This window comes from Crinia signifera, chromosome 8 (genome assembly GCF_055691185.1).
Source record: "Crinia signifera chromosome 8, ASM5569118v1, whole genome shotgun sequence".
Taxonomy (NCBI): Eukaryota; Metazoa; Chordata; class Amphibia; order Anura; family Myobatrachidae; genus Crinia; species Crinia signifera.
In genome coordinates, this window is record NC_139224.1 from 40,706,815 (window position 1) to 40,724,867 (window position 18,053).

Sequence of the window (18,053 nt, forward strand, 5' to 3'; positions counted from 1 at the left end):
GGATGATTATTTCCATTTTCTGGCTCTCGCCTTCTTATTTCCCACAATGCTGATAGCTTGCCCCCTGGGAATTACTAATGCACATACACATGACTGTAAGGTGCAATTGCCAGATGACATCCTGTTGTTTTGTAAATAATGTATTTTTCTTTAATATACTGTACTGATACCTGGGAAAAAAAGATTGATATCATCCAAAAATACATGTTTATTATGTGTCACCAAAAATACTATTTTATTATGTCACATATCTCCAAGGCCATAACTGGAAGTTGGTGCAGAGCTTAGGGTAGCGGCACTGTTGCACTACCGGGTATGTGGTCACTGGCTAGACGATATCTAGGGCCACAGTCACTAGGTTGACCACCAGTGGTCTATACCTTGAATTGGTGGACACACCCAAGGTCGACAGTGACAATATGTCGACACACGCTTATGTCGACATGAGTTTTTCTCGTTTTTTTTAAAGGTGGTTTTTCATCTTTATAATATCCAAGTGGCCATAGAGAGTCAATATAATAGTATAGCGCAGAGAGTTCTATACTCGAGTGCAGTGAGCAATGTGAAGGGATGCGGTGCACTTATACGGTGTCCATGTTGACAAATGTCAACACAGACACACCTAAAACGTCATGTCGACCATTTCAAGGTGTCGACCTAGTCACTGTTGACCATTAATGGTCAACCTAGTGACTCTCGACCTAGACATTGTCTACCATTTATACCGTAACCGCTGTTCTCTGCACAAGTATTTTGCTGCATGGCCCGGAATAGCGTCCTGCAGCCGTGTCATTAGGAGGTTCTGGACATTGCAGCAGAGCTGCCCAGGGGGTTCCTAGAATACTCCGGATGCTCTGCTTCTGCCTGGTCCCGGCGGTCCGCCAAGTGAATGTAATGTCATGATGTCATAAATTCAGGGGCATGGATGGCACAGGGATCATTTTCATCCTGCATATCATGTTACTCATAGCCGTAGAAGGAGTGACCTAATGTAAGGGGGCGTGGCCATGTTTCAGATTAATAAAGCAGTCACACGCTCCATGGAGGATCCAATAAGTACAATCGCGCCCCCCCCCCCCCACACACACACACACAAGGACACAGGAAGAGGAAAATTAGTATCCACCGTCTCAGTACCACTGGTGGAAACATTAAATAATACAGGTTGAGCATCCCTTATCTGAAATGCTCGGGACCACAAACATTTTGGATAAGGGATTTTTTGTGATTTTGGAATATACATTTTTTTCCATACTCACCTGGGGGGAGATTCTCTAAGGTAAAAATGCGGTAAAACCCCCGTTATCGGGGGTTTTACCGCATTTCGGGATGCTCTAAGCATCCCCCACCGGGTTTCCCCGGCGGGGGGCATCGCCAGAAAAATCTGGAGATGCCCCATAGAAGCCAATGGGCTTCTAACGCAAACCCACCGCCGCCCCGCACGGACGGGATGCAGTTACAATCCCGGCGGTCGGGATCCCGGCGTTCAGAATCCCGACGCCGGAATCCCGACCGCTGAATGCCGACACATTCTCACTCCGTGGGTGTCCACGACACCCCTGGAGGGAGAATAAATTAGTGTGCCGAGCGTAGCGAGGCACCGGGCCCGCTGCGTGGCGAGCGCAGCGAGCCCGCAAGGGGGGGCGATCCACGCCCCCCCCTTGTCTGCATTTCAGCTGTCGGGATTCCGGCGTCGGGATTCTGAACGCCGGGATCCCGACCGCCGGGATTCAATACTGAATCCGCACGGACACCCGCCGCCCCGCATCTCCCCGTCACCTGTGTCCGGGCAGCACAGAGCTGTGCTGCCCGGACCTGTGACCTCCTCCCTGCACTGATCCTCTTCCGGGTGCAGGGAGGAGGAGAGCCCGGCGCAGCAGCAGCAGCGCCGGGCGTGGGAGGGGGGAGCCGCCGGGACATGCTGGGACCCAGCGACTCTCACCGCAAAGGACAGCTCTTAACGCAAGAGCTGTCCTTTGCCATAATTATCGCATATGTTAGAACATATGCGAGGATTATGATTGCGATGGGCGGCGAATGGGGGCGGAGCTGGGCGGCGAGTTTTAGGAATCTCCCCCCTGGTCCCCTGGTGGTGCCCCGATGGTCCCCCGCTGTCCACGGTGTCCCCCGGCATTCACGGCGGCCTTCAGGATCCTCTTCAGTGGCATCTCCAGTCCCAGGGGTGCATTATACGAGTGATGTCACCAGCACGCCCGCTTACTCGCATAATGCACCCCTGTGACCGTGGGACGGGAGATGCCGCTGAAGAAGATCCCGTGGACATCTGGGGACGAGGTAAGTATGAAAAAAGGGGCCGGGGGGGGGGGGGGGGGGATTAAATAGTCGGAAAAACCACTGTTTTCTGAATATTTCGGTTTTCGGAATCCACGGATAAGGGAGACCCGACCTGTATTCATCTCCAATTTCTTAAAACGTTCTTTTTGGAACAGAAATTTGATAAGATCCTACCAGTTGCGAACAGTAAATACCATATATTTACCGGTGGGATCGATCCCAGGTAAACAAAAGCAAAAAAGATGGTTTAACTTTAACCTTTAAATGAAAATAAATTGCTACTTTACAAACTCGTACACTCGTAATTCTCCCCTTAGCGTGTGCACAGACACAATGTACCGTACAATCATCAAAGGTCAATACCGACTTATTAAAACCAATGAATTTCATATTCTTTTATCTTATGTTTGAGATTGGATACGCTAATCTATAAGAATCATTTCTGTGTGTGGGTAATATATCCGTTTTGCCGAGGAATTCACTCGCTATCTACGTTCCTATATTACATGCTAAAATTGAGTTTATTTCATTGTTTATGGCTTTGGCTCTGGCTTTCTGCTCTGGTGCATTAGATTTAATTACACAAAATGCAGGTGTTTGTTGCTTTGGCTTTCACCTTCGGAGGCTAATCTACTGTAGTCATTGAATTAAAATCTAGTGGGAACCAGCGTAAAAAGTATTTTCTCAAAAGAAAATATTTCCACATTAAATACTGAGTAAAAACAACATATGTTCTGTAAATCCAACGCTATATAATATACTATATAATATATTAGCATTTCCATATAAAAATAATAGTTAATCTGAGTGACTGACATGAATCTTGGATGCTGTAACAGCCTGGTCCTCGCTCATCTGTACAGTAACTCCATTAAGGTCAGACTGGTGTTTTTTAACACTGTACTTTTATAGACATAAATTAGGCAATTAAATTGCCCATGAGTTGAGTGAAACTTGCGTAAAATGGATTAAAAGCCTGCGTTCACAACTTTTTGCTACTAGATTAAAAAACCATGACAAGGTAACAGAAGTCTCCATGAGATTTTAGTTTGCAGTTCCAGACTAGGTGAAGGGTACTGTAGGAAAAATAAATCATATATTAAAACAAATATGTCAGGACACAGTACAGTATCCCTGGGATGCACCTCCCAATAACCTATAATATTTATAAGTTTTTAAACAGGAAAATATAGACAATAAAGACAAGACATTTTTAAGGTGATCGCTATAGACTTTATTGCAGGTTCTAGAGCTTCTAGAGAGACACTGCCTAGTTTTTAATTAATTTTAATTAATTTCTAAATTTTATGTCCATAGTGTGCACTACTGTACTTCATTATGTTAATATAGATGTGTCCTAGTTTACATTATGTCACATTGTAGGGATGCCAGTGCACATTATGTCACATTGTAGGGATGCCGGTCCGCATAATTATGGCAGCTCCAGGTGCATAAGTAGATAGTATTATAGGCCACTAGACAATAATGTGTAAGGACCCCAATGTGTCACCCAATGGTAAAAAAATTGGTACTTGTTTCCTAGCACGGCCACACCGATTTACATCGGGGTGGTCGTGTCGGAAAAATCGGGTCGATCGCATCGCATGCGATTTGGTCGCATGCGATGCGATCGACGCGACCGACCGATTTTCGACCCGATTTTTTTATTGAATGAAATGTAAATCGGGTCCCTGGGACCCGATTTTACATTGGATTCAATGTAAAATATTCCCAACCCCCCCAAATTTCACGGCGTACACCCCACCCCACGATAGACGCCATCCCGAAGCGTGGCGAGCGCAGCGAGCCCGCGAGGGGCGGCGGTGCGCGTCCTCCGACCTTTTCATTCCCCTACTATCCACGTCGGCGTGGAGTTGAGAATAGAATAGTGTGGCAAGCGCAGCGAGCCACCGAGCCCGAAGCGTGGCGAGCGGACGCGTATACCTGTGAAGTTATACGCCTGCGCTCGCCACGCTTCGGACTCGGTGGCTCGCTGCGCTCGCCACACTATTCTATTCTCAACTCCACGCCGACGTGGATAGTAGGGGAATGAAAAGGTCGGAGGACGCGCACCGCCGCCCCTCGCGGGCTCGCTGCGCTCGCCACGCTTCGAGTTGGCGTCTATCGTGGGGTGACGACGGGGACATCTATAATGTGAAATGGGTCATATTGGCCCATTTCACATTTTTCACATTTTTTCACGATTTCAATGTTAAAAAATCTTTTAACATTGAAGCCTATGGAAAAATCGGGGGCATCGCGTCGGGACCTATGTTAATGGTCCCGACCGACGCGATGCCCCCGATATTTTACCTTTCCCGACACGATTTCAATGTTAAAATATTTTTTAACATTGAAGCCTATGGAAATATCGGGGGCATCGCGTCGGTCGCGTCGGGACCAATGTTAATGGTCCCGACCGACGCGATGCCCCCGATGTTGTCTCCTAGCCGGCAAAATGGACCTGATTTCAAAGGAAATCGGGTCCATCGTATGGATCGTGTACCTTAACTTAAAGGTACACGATCCATAAGATTGTGGCCGTGCTAGGAAACAAGTACCAAAAAATTATATAACACATGTAAAGATAGAAGGCGGGGACCAATCAGCTCTGGGCCCAATAGCAGCTAAATGTATGTAGCAATGTGCTTGCTTTATTGTGCCCCAACATACAATATATCATTTTATTTAGTGAATATACATACTGGCAATAATTGCTCCATTAATACTTTGGGCCGTATTCAATGAGCCTAATTCTCCATGTTTTCTGGTGATTTTGTGCTATTTTCGTGCTGTACGGCAAATTTTTGACTAAAACGGTGAATCACCCTATTCAATGACCAGATGGCGAATACATTTTAAAGGTTTTTTTCGCCATGATTCACCGAGTAGCAATCGCTATCTTTTTATGGTAAAGTGGAATGTGAACTTTTAAAATAAAGTGTTTTGTTTTTTATATTTGGTGTAAAAAAATCAGGATTTTTATTCTGAGGAGGGACATGCTATTTTTATTCATGTGCTGTAAGCACATGAATATATATTTAATTAAAAAATATACATATTTTTGTTTTACACAGCAGCCAGCAGGGGGCCGGAGCCGAGCCGCTCATTAGATATTCATATATTCACTGCACCCGATCATTACCATATGCACGATCGGGTGTAGTGAATATCTGCTTCCCTGCTGGCTCTCCCGGGGGGCAGCCTGTGCTGCCTGGCACCCGGGGAGCCCACCTCCCCCCCACAAACTTCTGGGGCAGGCAGGGAGACTTCCATCTCCCTGCCTGCCGCTGTCCTCAGGCTCCCTGTGGCATCCACCGCAGAAGTTAAAATTCGCCGGTCAGGGGCAGCGAGCCCCTGACTCGTTGAATACTGGAGCCGGCGAGGCTCCGGAACGCGGCGGGCAGTGGCGAATGTGCAGCAAATCCTAAACAGGATTCGCTGCACGTCGTCATTTTTCTCATTGAATACTGCCCTTTGGGTTCTGGATGATTTCCTCACTCCTTCATGGGGTTCACATAACTGCAGTATTAATGCACAACATCCCCACCTTACCATTTCCATGTTAATATTATTATTAATAATAATAATAATAAGAAGAAGAAGATAATCAGGTATATATTTCTACAGATGGAGCGCCTCTCACTGTAATGGGTGCTGGCAGTCAGATCGCCAACCGCCAGCCCCCTTCTGACGGAGCTCACCGCCACCCTCCGCCGCCTCCATGCTGCTCCCCAGTCAGTGCCTGCAGCCCCCCGCACCCCCACCTAACCCTACCTGTCTCCCTGAAGTGGAGACGGACAGGGTTTCCGTCCCCTGCCACTGAAAAACTGGGACATTCGTGTTGGTGAGAGGCTCTTGCGTCAAAGTCAGATGGAGTGCCTCTTAGCTGGCGATCACCTGCGGGGGTATTCTTTTGATCCCCGGCGCTGAATGAGAGGCACTCCATCTGTATATCCTGTAAAATGTGCATAATCTTAATCTGGCACAGAATCTGTGGCTACTTGAACTGCTCCCAAGTTAGTCAAGATTTCTGCTGACCAGTGGCGTATTACATATTACAAGTGTACCACAGCAGTCCTGGGTAAGTACGTTATTGACAGAGGAGCGGGAATCCTACAGTATTAGACTTGCTGACGGTAGTTCCCCTTGATGTATGAGGTAAAGCGCCACCACTGCACAAACACCAGTTTTGCTGTCCTAGGGCATTTCCGCCACTGATACTTACTGTATACCCCTCAATAACAAAAACATTCTTCTTTAAACGAAGACAGTATATTATAACAAAGCTCACATCCCCATCCGATGAAAGTTAATGTTTCAATAACTACATCAGCACATTGTGAGAAGTATTGATCCTATTCATGTAATAGAGCAATACAGATTAGTGATGTCCCGCTCTACTCTCCTAATGGATTATAGTGAAATAATGCTGTAATTGTACTTTATAATAATGTTTATAGACTTTCCATATAATGCGATATTGATTTATTTGTCTACCTGTCATTAGGTGACTCAGTTCATTGCTACCAGTGTAGAGGTTTTAAGGATTTAATATCAAGGTATTATGGGGCCTATATATTAAATAATATTTGTGTGATATCGCCTGAAAACACCAGTTTTAACTAGGAGAGAATTCAATTAGCCAAGATCATTTAACAATCCCCAAAAATGGGTCTGTTTCGCATTTTTTGTGCTTTGGGCTGCTCAATAAGCACCCATTTTTTCTGCCCATTAAATTAATATGTTTTTGGTTAAAAATTCATATAGGGGTACCTATTAGCCCCGATAATTCTTTCAGAATTGCGATCTGAGCCCGATGGTATCATGCTATCATATTACAGCCCATTTTCTTTGACTGAAAAAATGTGCCGCAATCAACACATAGGATCTGAAATAAGTTCCTGAAGCCGTGTGTAGGAAGGGCGGTTTATCAAGAACTATGATCTTCAGACATGATAGGGGGATCAGGATGCCAGCATCGGAGCTAATAGGATAGCTCACTGCTCACAGGTGGTTAGGGAGATCTCTGCTCACAGGTGGTTAGGGAGATCACTGCTTACAGGTGAATGGGGAGATCACTGCTCACAGGTGGTTAGGGAGATCACTGCTTACAGGTGAATGGGGAGATCACTGCTCACAGGTGGTTAGGGAGATCACTGGTCACAGGTGGTTAGGGAGATCACTGGTCACAGGTGGTTAGGGAGATCACTGCTCACAGGTGAATGGGGAGATCACTGCTCACAGGTGAATGGGGAGATCACTGCTCACAGGTGGTTAGGGAGATCTCTGCTCACAGGTGGTTAGGGAGATCACTGCTTACAGGTGAATGGGGAGATCACTGCTCACAGGTGGTTAGGGAGATCACTGCTTACAGGTGAATGGGGAGATCACTGCTCGCAGGTGAATGGGGAGATCACTGCTCACAGGTGGTTAGGGAGATCACTGCTCACAGGTGAATGGGGAGATCACTGCTCACAGGTGAATGGGGAGATCACTGCTCACAGGTGAATGGGGAGATCACTGCTCGCAGGTGAATGGGGAGATCACTGCTCACAGGTGGTTAGGGAGATCACTGCTCACAGGTGAATGGGGAGATCACTGCTCACAGGTGAATGGGGAGATCACTGCTCACAGGTGGTTAGGGAGATCACTGCTCACAGGTGAATGGGGAGATCACTGCTCACAGGTGAATGGGGAGATCACTGCTCACAGGTGAATGGGGAGATCACTGCTCACAGGTGAATGGGGAGATCACTGCTCACAGGTGAATGAGAGATCACTGCTTACAGGTGGATGGGGAGATCCCTACTCACAGGTGAATGGGGAGATCACTGCTCACAGGTGAATGGGGAGATCACTGCTCACAGGTGAATGGGGAGATCACTGCTCACAGGTGAACGGGAGATTACTGCTCACAGGTGAATGGGAGATTACTGCTCACAGGTGGATGGGGAGATCCCTACTCACAGGTGAATGGGAGATCACTGCTCACAGGTGAATGGGGAGATCACTGCTCACAGGTGAATGGGGAGATCACTGCTCACAGGTGGTTAGGGAGATCTCTGCTCACAGGTGGTTAGGGAGATCACTGCTTACAGGTGAATGGGGAGATCACTGCTCACAGGTGGTTAGGGAGATCACTGCTTACAGGTGAATGGGGAGATCACTGCTCACAGGTGGTTAGGGAGATCACTGTTCACAGGTGGTTAGGGAGATCACTGCTCACAGGTGAATGGGGAGATCACTGCTCACAGGTGAATGGGGAGATCACTGCTCACAGGTGGTTAGGGAGATCACTGCTCACAGGTGAATGGGGAGATCACTGCTCACAGGTGAATGGGGAGATCACTGCTCACAGGTGAATGGGGAGATCACTGCTCGCAGGTGAATGGGGAGATCACTGCTCACAGGTGGTTAGGGAGATCACTGCTCACAGGTGAATGGGGAGATCACTACTCACAGGTGAATGGGGAGATCACTGCTCACAGGTGAATGGGGAGATCACTGCTCACAGGTGGTTAGGGAGATCACTGCTCACAGGTGAATGGGGAGATCACTGCTCACAGGTGAATGGGGAGATCACTGCTCACAGGTGAATGGGGAGATCACTGCTCACAGGTGAATGGGGAGATCACTGCTCACAGGTGAATGGGGAGATCACTGCTCACAGGTGAATGAGAGATCACTGCTTACAGGTGGATGGGGAGATCCCTACTCAGAGGTGAATGGGGAGATCACTGCTCACAGGTGAATGGGGAGATCACTGCTCACAGGTGAATGGGAGATTACTGCTCACAGGTGAATGGGAGATTACTGCTCACAGGTGGATGGGGAGATCCCTACTCACAGGTGAATGGGAGATCACTGCTCACAGGTGAATGTAAAAATCACTGCTTCCAGCTGAATGAGGGAGATCACTACTCTCAGGTGGGTGAGGAGATCACTGCTCACAGGTGGGTGGGGAGATCACTCTCATAGCTGAATGAGGGAGATCACTACTCTCATGTGGGTGGTTGGGGAGATAAGAACTCACAGGTTAATCAGAGTTAAGTACTCACAGCTGGATGTGGGGAACTCTGCTCACAGGTGGATGGGGGGATCTCTGCTCACAGGTGAATTGGGAGATCTCTGCTCACAGGTGAATGGGGAGATCACTGCTCACAGGTGGATGGGCAGATACCTGCTCACAGCTGAATGGGGAGATCACTGCTCATAGGTGAATGGGGAGATAACAGCTCACAGGTTAATCGGGAGATCAGTACTTACATGTTTGGTGAGATGTTATTTAAGATTCCAATAACTTTGACATCTTTCTTTTCTTCCAGAGACTTGTGGAAGCAGCAGAGGAGGCCCATCTTAAACACGAATTTGATGCTGATTTGCAGGTAGGTTACTCACACCTGTTCCTTAGGGGGTTCAAACTTTTAATAACTTTAACTGTGATGTTAATAATGACATTCTTTAATGTCATTGTTATGTGATTATTTCCACTGACGTTGTATCTCTCATTTTACACTATGGGGGTTATTCTAGTTCACTCGGAAAGGCACAATCACTCTCTAATGGACAACACCATATTCACTGCAGGTGGGGCTGATGTAACATGTGCAGAGAGAGTTACATTTGGGGTGAGTTTGTACTTGAACTGATACTGTATCTATATTGCAGTGTAAAAGTAAAACAGCCAGTATTTATCCTGCACAGAAACATTAAAACACCCAAATGTAACTATCGCTGCACATGTTACATCAGCCCCACCTGCAGTGCATATGGTTTTGTCCATTAGAGAGTGATTGTGCCTTTGCGAGTGAACTAGAATAACCCCCTATGTACAGTAGTACGGCAGTATACTGTAGTTACACATTGTTCACAGATTGATATATTATTTTGTCAAATTGAAGCGCAAAGTGAATATCTAATACCTACAATAAATAATCAATGTTATATATATATGAAACCCAATACTCAAAGACGAGCTTATATTTGTTGTAGATTCTTTCAAAAATAAATAAAAACAGCTGCTAGACCACAGTGTTCCCTGAGGGTTAGGAAACAACAAACCACAATATATTCCCAATAGTGGTACGGCACCTCCAACTTATAATAAATCCATCCAAATGAGGCAGAAATTCTTCCAAGGTAAAAGTTTATTAAAGTCATAGATGTTAAAGCAGTACAGTAATGCCCCGACGCGTTTAGTCTAGATAGACTTCATCAGGGGAACCATTAACATCTCCTATTGGCCCTTATTCTGATCAGGATCCGAATATGCGGCCAGGACCGTGCGTGCGAAACCCCGCCTTCCATACAGATCGCCAACTCCGTCTGTACGCGGTAAGAAGCTGGCCGAACGGACCGCACGTGTATTTTTCATGGAATACGCCTCCTCCATCTCAGGGAACCTCCCCCATCATTCGATGGTCGCAGACCATCGAATGCAGGACCGAGTGGTCCACCAGCTCCCGCAACCTCAGACCACACAGACATTTTTCCGTGCAAAAGCAGGGATCTGGGCGGGCAGCTGACATCCGGCGATGTCATATGTCCGCCCCATACACGTGCGTCACGGCCGCATTACCATACGTACGCCCAGCGTTTGCATGGGAACGCCCATGAAACGCGGGGCGTATGCATATGGTAATGAGCCCAAATAGCCCTTCACGCCCCTCTCCACCCCCTGTTCGGAGTGTTCACATTTCATGCGGGATTTGGTCGTGCGTCCCGCTCGCTCATGCGCAGAGACGCCTCTGCACATGCGCAGACACAAAACATCGGCGGCACGAACGCACGCGGATATTACTGCACCAACCAGAATAAGGGCCATTGTGTTTTTGAACTCATGATTTTCTAGGCGAATGAAATTAGTAGAGATCCTTTTCTTTGGTGGAGATAAAGATTCTCCAATTTCTAAATACTAATTGGCAATCAATCACATTTTCTGATATAAGTTGTACAAGTAGAAATAATTATTATAACCATATATACTCATAGTACATCTCCTACACTGGGATGTCTCCTACACCGTTCATGTTGGTCCTATACTAAGACCAATTTTAAGGGTGATAATCGATTAGTCCTTGGCGAATGTCAGCAGTTAGAGTCTCTCTTTGGGACCTCTGTCTCCTACATGAAAGGCTAGCAGAATTCTGTGTTCTGTACTGTCCAAGTGTACTTTTTTTGTCCATGTAAAACATTTCTACAAGATGCCTGAATGCAGATCATGTAGTAACAGCTCTTAGTATTGGCCCTATGTGAACTGTATGGGGGGTGCATGGTGCTTTCCCTCCAGCCATTTACATGTGACTTGGCTCCATCGCGCATCGTTAATTCACTCTGAGCTCATTTTCTTCCTTTTGTTTTAATGCAATATACAAAATCTTTTACTTGGTGCCTGAAGGCAATTTTTCCTGATGATCTTTTAGAAAACTACTATTGTGAGACAGTGCTTGGCATCAGACAGTTCACGCTTGTTTCTTAAATAGTTATTATGTCCTGATTAAGAGAATTTTAGCAAATTTGCATATAACTGATAATTTCCGTGGGAGAATATTTGTTCATTATTATTTTTTTTTACGTATTTTATCATAACTAGACAATAGTCGTAGAATGAAAGAAAAATAACTGTGTTGATGGCAGGTTGGGGGAAATCTTTGTGATTTGTTTACAAAAGGCCCAAATTACAAAATGCAATATGGCCTTGGAACAGAGGCTTATCACTAGTCCCCACTGACCCCATGGAGGCTTGGAAGGAGTGGGTGGCTTGTGGGCGTTAGTTAGGGGTCTGCCTGGCTATTGTTAATACTGCCGACCCCAGGTACCTGCTAGTTGTTATGGGATTCAGGGGATTCCCCACTCCTCCCCCTCTCAGCCCTCCCCCATTCTGCCTCCTTTCCACCTGCCTATACACACCTGTGCCGCTACCACTAAGGTCCCATTTCGCCTGCAGGCAATGAAAATGTCCCTCCCAAAATGACCGCTGACTCCTATTAGTATCTATAGTAAATGTCTTCTATGAGGCAGCGGACATTTTAGGAGCGACATTTTTCTTGTCAGCATGTGTGATGGGAGCCCAGCGGCAGCAGAGGACAGAGGCAGAATGGAGAAGAGAATCCTTTGACACACACTGGTGACCGTATGTGCGGGGTTCACCTACAGCAACAGGACGGTGGATGCCAAACTTCTTGCGGTGGGGAGGGGGACACAGTAATCTTATGCTACTGCCTTGGAACAACTCCCAAATGTTCCGTTGTCGGCAAGACAGTCCTAATTTCACAACTCAGTATAGCATGATGGTGTTGGTTGGGAGAATTGCAGGCCTGCCATGGCATAGGACATGCTAGACACACCCCTGTAACACATGACTGTGCCCATAGGCTGTGTGGCCACAGGCATTCTGAGGGGAGGGGGGGGGGGGGTGATTTGTAATTACCCAGACTTAATTAACTGGGCCAGTTGCTAAGTCACTGTTCCGTTGCCAACCCGCCCGGACCCACACAGCTCCCCCTCACCTGTGTTCGGGCAGCCTCCTGCTCCTGCACGGACCAGTGACCTTCCGGGTGCAGGGAGGAGGAGCCGCGCAGCAGCAGCCAGGGATGGAGAGGGAAGAGACACTGGGGACAGGAAGACCAATGATGGTGAAATCTGTCTGCTATAATAGATATCAAACCAAGGCTGGTCATTGTGGTTCTGTAAAGAAGTCACAGCTACAGTATCAACCCCTCAGCAATGGCTACCAGCTTTGCTGAAAGCACTCGGGGTCTTCCAAAGCCCCAGGAGTCGGACTGTGGGCACAGAGGTCAATCCACTTGTTCGCTACCTTATTATTGAATAAAACTATTTTGTATTGCTTCATTATAGTTCAACTGCAAAAGAAAATATTTGTGTTTTCCAAATAAAATAAAATTCCCTTAAAAATGTGACCAAACCTCTCTTAAATAATACTCATGATTTATTTATGCCATAAATAAGGGTAAACCCAGCAGTATTTTAGATGACAAATAGAAATCTTTTTAAGGTTTGTAAAGGGGTATGTGTGTGTGTGTGTATGTGTGTGTGTGTGTGTGGGGGGGGGGGGGTGCACTCTGATGTGAGACTTACAGTAGCTGTGGTGCATTGCCCACCAAATAGTGCAGCTTACACCAATTTTTTCCACCTGTCATAACGTCATCATACACTCCTGACAGGGTATTGTCTAATCGCTGTGCCCATATATCCACCCAAAAATGACACAACTCTCCTGTTGGATAAAATTGGCCACAGCGGCCATCTTTATTGAAACAATACAAGTTTAACAATAACCAAAACATTCCCCACGGAGGTGGTCCCCGAGGCCCCCAATAAATTTATCCACACGTTCAAGCACTTCCAGGAGTTCTTACCCACAGCCGATAGCGATTGGCTCGAGGGCACCAATTGTCAACACTCAGTGCTCATTACTTAACCTCACCCAGGGGAGTCCAGCCCCCTCATGGGGCCCTCCCCGCCGCATAATTAAGCCTCAATGCCACTAACCTCGAGGACCCCCCTCCGCACAGGCCACTGTGACAAAAAGACATTCTATCAATTATTTTACCTAACCTTCTAAAAAATAGGGAGGGTGGGTGGGAGCTGTTGAAAAATTCTCCCAGTGACCCCTATTTCCCGCCTGAACCCTGCTTATAAACCCTTCCAACACCCCGTTAAGCCCCTCCCCCTATGACCCTCTCCTTTGACACCCCTTCTATGACTATCCTGCTAATCAGCTCCCTACAAACCCTGTCAGGGGAGCCTACCCCTAGGCTTTGCCTCAAGTCCGGCTCCTACATGACAGGGTATTGTCTAATCGCTGTGCCCATATATCCACCCAAAAATGACACAACTCTCCTGTTGGATAAAATTGGCCACAGCGGCCATCTTTATTGAAACAATACAAGTTTAACAATAACCAAAACATTCCCCACGGAGGTGGTCCCCGAGGCCCCCAATAAATTTATCCACACGTTCAAGCACTTCCAGGAGTTCTTACCCCCAGCCGATAGCGATTGGCTCGAGGGCACCAATTGTCAACACCCAGTGCTCATTACTTAACCTCACCCAGGGGAGTCCAGCCCCCTCATGGGGCCCTCCCCGCCGCATAATTAAGCCTCAATGCCACTAACCTCGAGGACCCCCCTCCGCCACCAAGCACGGGATTAAACCCTTAACCCCGTGCGCCCCCCCCACATCCGGAACGCTGTTTCAACTCCCTCTTGTAGTCCCAAAGACCAAATATCTATCCCTACAGCATTCAGGTGCACACCGTCCCCTCTCCAAAATGCCCCGGCACCAGACTCCAGTTCCCTGTGCCTCACCACCACAGCCCCGTTCCTGGCCATAAAACGCCCAATCGCCCTGTTAACTTTAATCCGTGCCTTATTGAGCTTGTCAGCCGACCTTGCATCCCTCCAATATTGGCGTGGCACAATGTCCGACCAAACCGTGATCCCTTCCGGAAACATTGCCCATAAACGCAGGAGATCAAACTTGATATCCCGTATCAACTCCCTAAATGGTCTGCCCCCAAGGTCGTTCCCACCCACATGCAACACTAATATATCGGGAGCCCTATCGAGTCGAACAAAACGGTGAAATTCCTGCAATACTCCACTCCATACCATACCGCGCTTCCCCAGCCAGCGGACCAATGCCTCCTCTCTATCCAAACCCAGCTGGCGGCCGTTCGGTCTGACATCCGCCCCTAAAGCTCCCCAAAAGACATATGAATGTCCTAAAATCCAAATCAGGCACGGAGACTGCCCTAAAAACAGAAAACACGCAGTCAACCTCAACAATCCCCTAAGCGAACATAAGAACGAAAACGAGACGATTCCCACCGCCCAATACGCTTAATTAACTCATCACCAAACCCCATTCTAGCAGCCTCAGTTGCGGCCCCAATACGGAAAGAGTGACCAGCGTATTCCTCCCCCTTGAGGCCCAACGTCCGCAGGACTGCTCTAAACACACTTGTGAACTGGAACCGTGACAAAAAGGACCCATTTGCATGCACCAACAAAGGATCACTTCCCCTGCCCACTCTGACTTCCTTAAACCTCCTTAGCCGTCCCACCGGGCACATATCCGACCCTGGTACTGAGAAGAGAACTACCCTCTTCCCCCTCCCTAACTGATCCGTCTTTGACCTCCTCACCAATAGCTCCACCCTATCCGAGTATAAATCTACATCCTCTTCCAACAAGCCCCCCGGCCTGGACACACTTGGACTCACGAGCTCACCTATCCGCAATGCGCCGAAGAAGGCAAGCGAGAAGGCAACCCCGAACAACCTTTCCTCGAAATTGGAACTACAAACCGCCCCTAACTTCACTCCCATATTCTGCAACAACTGAAAGGAAACCGGCCTTCTCTGATCCTGTACCACATGGCCTCTCCTCCAACCTTTCAATGCTTGCGCAATCAGGAAATTCTTAGTGACATCAGGCCTACCGCCTGCACGAAACCCAAAAGCCAAGCCCGCCATGCAGCGCGTGATTTTTGCCACTGACCAACCAATCTCCTTACAATGGCCTATATATAACAGAACGGCCAACTCATCGTCATCCTCCTTCAAACCTGCTACCTCACGCCATTCCAACCAGCTCCGCCAGTCCTGATTATACGCCGACCATGTATTCGGGGCCAAAGATTCCCTGATGAGCTGGTCAACTACCCGTCCAGCAGATCCCAGAGCTGACTCGGGAACCCGGTCCCCTCCCTGTCCGCCTCTGGCGTCAACTCCCGGAAACGCTCCCACTGTGAACGAGATAAAGAATCCGCAATACCGTTAGAGACACCGGGGACGTGCCTCGCCACCACCCACAAATTCAACGCCAGACATTCCAATACTAACTGCTGCAAAATAGTGACCACTGGCGGTGAAGATGCCGACAATTGGTTAATGGCCATGACAACCCCTAAATTATCGCAGTGAAAACAAATCTTCCTATTGCGGAACAACTCCCCCCAAACCACTACTGCAACCAAAATAGGAAACAACTCCAACAATGCCAAGTTTTTTACCATGCCCCTCTGCACCCAAGACTCAGGCCACCGGCCTACACACCAATGTCCCTGGCAATATGCCCCAAAACCGCCACTCCCGGCCGCGTCTGTGAAGAGGTCTAGCTCCGTGGCCACGCATGCGTCCGACATCCACAAAGCTCTGCCGTTAAAAGCCTCCAAAAATGTTGCCCATACCCGCAAGTCACCTTTCAATTCACTACCTAATCTGACAAAATGATGAGGAAGAACCACCCCTGCTGTCGCTGCTGCCAGCCTCCTGCTGAATATGCGGCCCATAGGCATAATGCGACACGCGAAGTTTAATTTACCCAGCAAGGACTGCAATTCCCGCAATCTAATTTTCTTCACCAGCAATGCCCTCCCTACCTCAGCCTTCAAACCCAGCAGTTTCTCCTCGGGCAAGCGGCACTCCATATTCTCGGTATCAATGACAATACCCAAAAAACTGATCACTGTCGCCGGGCCCTCCGTCTTACCAGGTGCAAGCGGGACCCCAAAGTCTGCCGCCACCCTTTCAACCGTCCTCAACAACAAGTCGCATACCCCAGTCCCCCCAGGACCAATACATAAGAAGTCATCTAGGTAATGAATAACTGAACTGCACCCAGAGACATCCTTAACCACCCACTCCAAAAAGGAACTAAAGGCCTCAAAATAAGCACACGACAAGGAGCAACCCATCGGTAAACATCGATCAACAAAAAACTCCCCGTCCCAACAACATCCTAACAAACGCAAACTAGTTGGGTGAACCGGCAGCAAACGAAATGCCGATTCAATATCAGTTTTTGCCAACCGGGCCCCTTTCCCAAACCGCTTCACCCACTGAACAGCCGCGTCAAACGATGTATAAACCACCGAGCAGATGTCGGGGTCAATGCCATCATTGACCGACGCCCCTTTTGGAAAAGATAAATGGTGTATAAGACGAAACTTGTTCGCCTCCTTTTTAGGCACCACCCCTAAAGGTGAGACTATCAAATCTGGCCATGGTGGCGACCCAAAAGGTCCCGCCATACGACCCAGCTGTACCTCCTTAAACAATTTATCCCGAACCACTTCTGGGTGTTCCCTTGCGGACTTCAAATTCCTCCTAAAAACCCCTGAAACCCGCACATCGGAAGGTATCTTAAAACCTTCCTTAAACCCCTCCTCCAACAACGCGGCTGTCTGCTGGTCGGGATATCTACGTAGATAGCCCAGCATCCTTTCCAGCCGAACCAGCGTCTCCCCCTTTTGAATTACCGTCCCGTGACTTCCCCCTGAAGCATTTATTTGCACCATGGGTCCCTCCACACGAGGAACATTCATGCTTAAATTTGCATTTTGCCCCAAACCGGCATGACCCGTCGTTGAAGGCAAAACAGAGTCCCTTCTGCATGGCCGTCCCGTTTGTGGCCTCCCTCGCCCCCCCGTCCCCACGAAAGGGCTGCCCGCTTTTCATGGGAGCCGTCACCTTTAACCATAAAGCAATATCCTTATGGTCCCAACGTATGTTAGGGCGCACCGCCTTCCTCTGTCTAAACTGTTCATCGTACCGGAGCCAAGCCAGGCCCCCATACACACGGTGCGCCTCCCCTATCCCCAATCACGCTAGCTAAAATAGCAAATGCTTGTAACCAGTTCGTGAACGACCGCGGTATCAGCCGATACCGCCGACGTTCCTCCTCCTCCTTCTTCTCCTCCTTACGGGGCCTATCCAGATTAAAGCGCTC

General features: G+C 48.0%; 1 protein-coding gene across 5 annotated transcripts in view; it reads left to right on the plus strand.

Moving 5' to 3' along the window:
- Nucleotides 1-18,053, plus strand: part of CACNA2D3 (calcium voltage-gated channel auxiliary subunit alpha2delta 3) — an 876,035-nt gene that overhangs the window by 301,172 nt on the left and 556,810 nt on the right. For all 5 annotated transcript variants that reach the window (XM_083156212.1, XM_083156214.1, XM_083156213.1 and 2 more), the window contains one exon: nt 9,624-9,683. In XM_083156212.1, the coding sequence (XP_083012338.1) occupies nt 9,624-9,683 (60 nt within the window). The remainder of the gene's footprint in view (nt 1-9,623; nt 9,684-18,053) is intronic.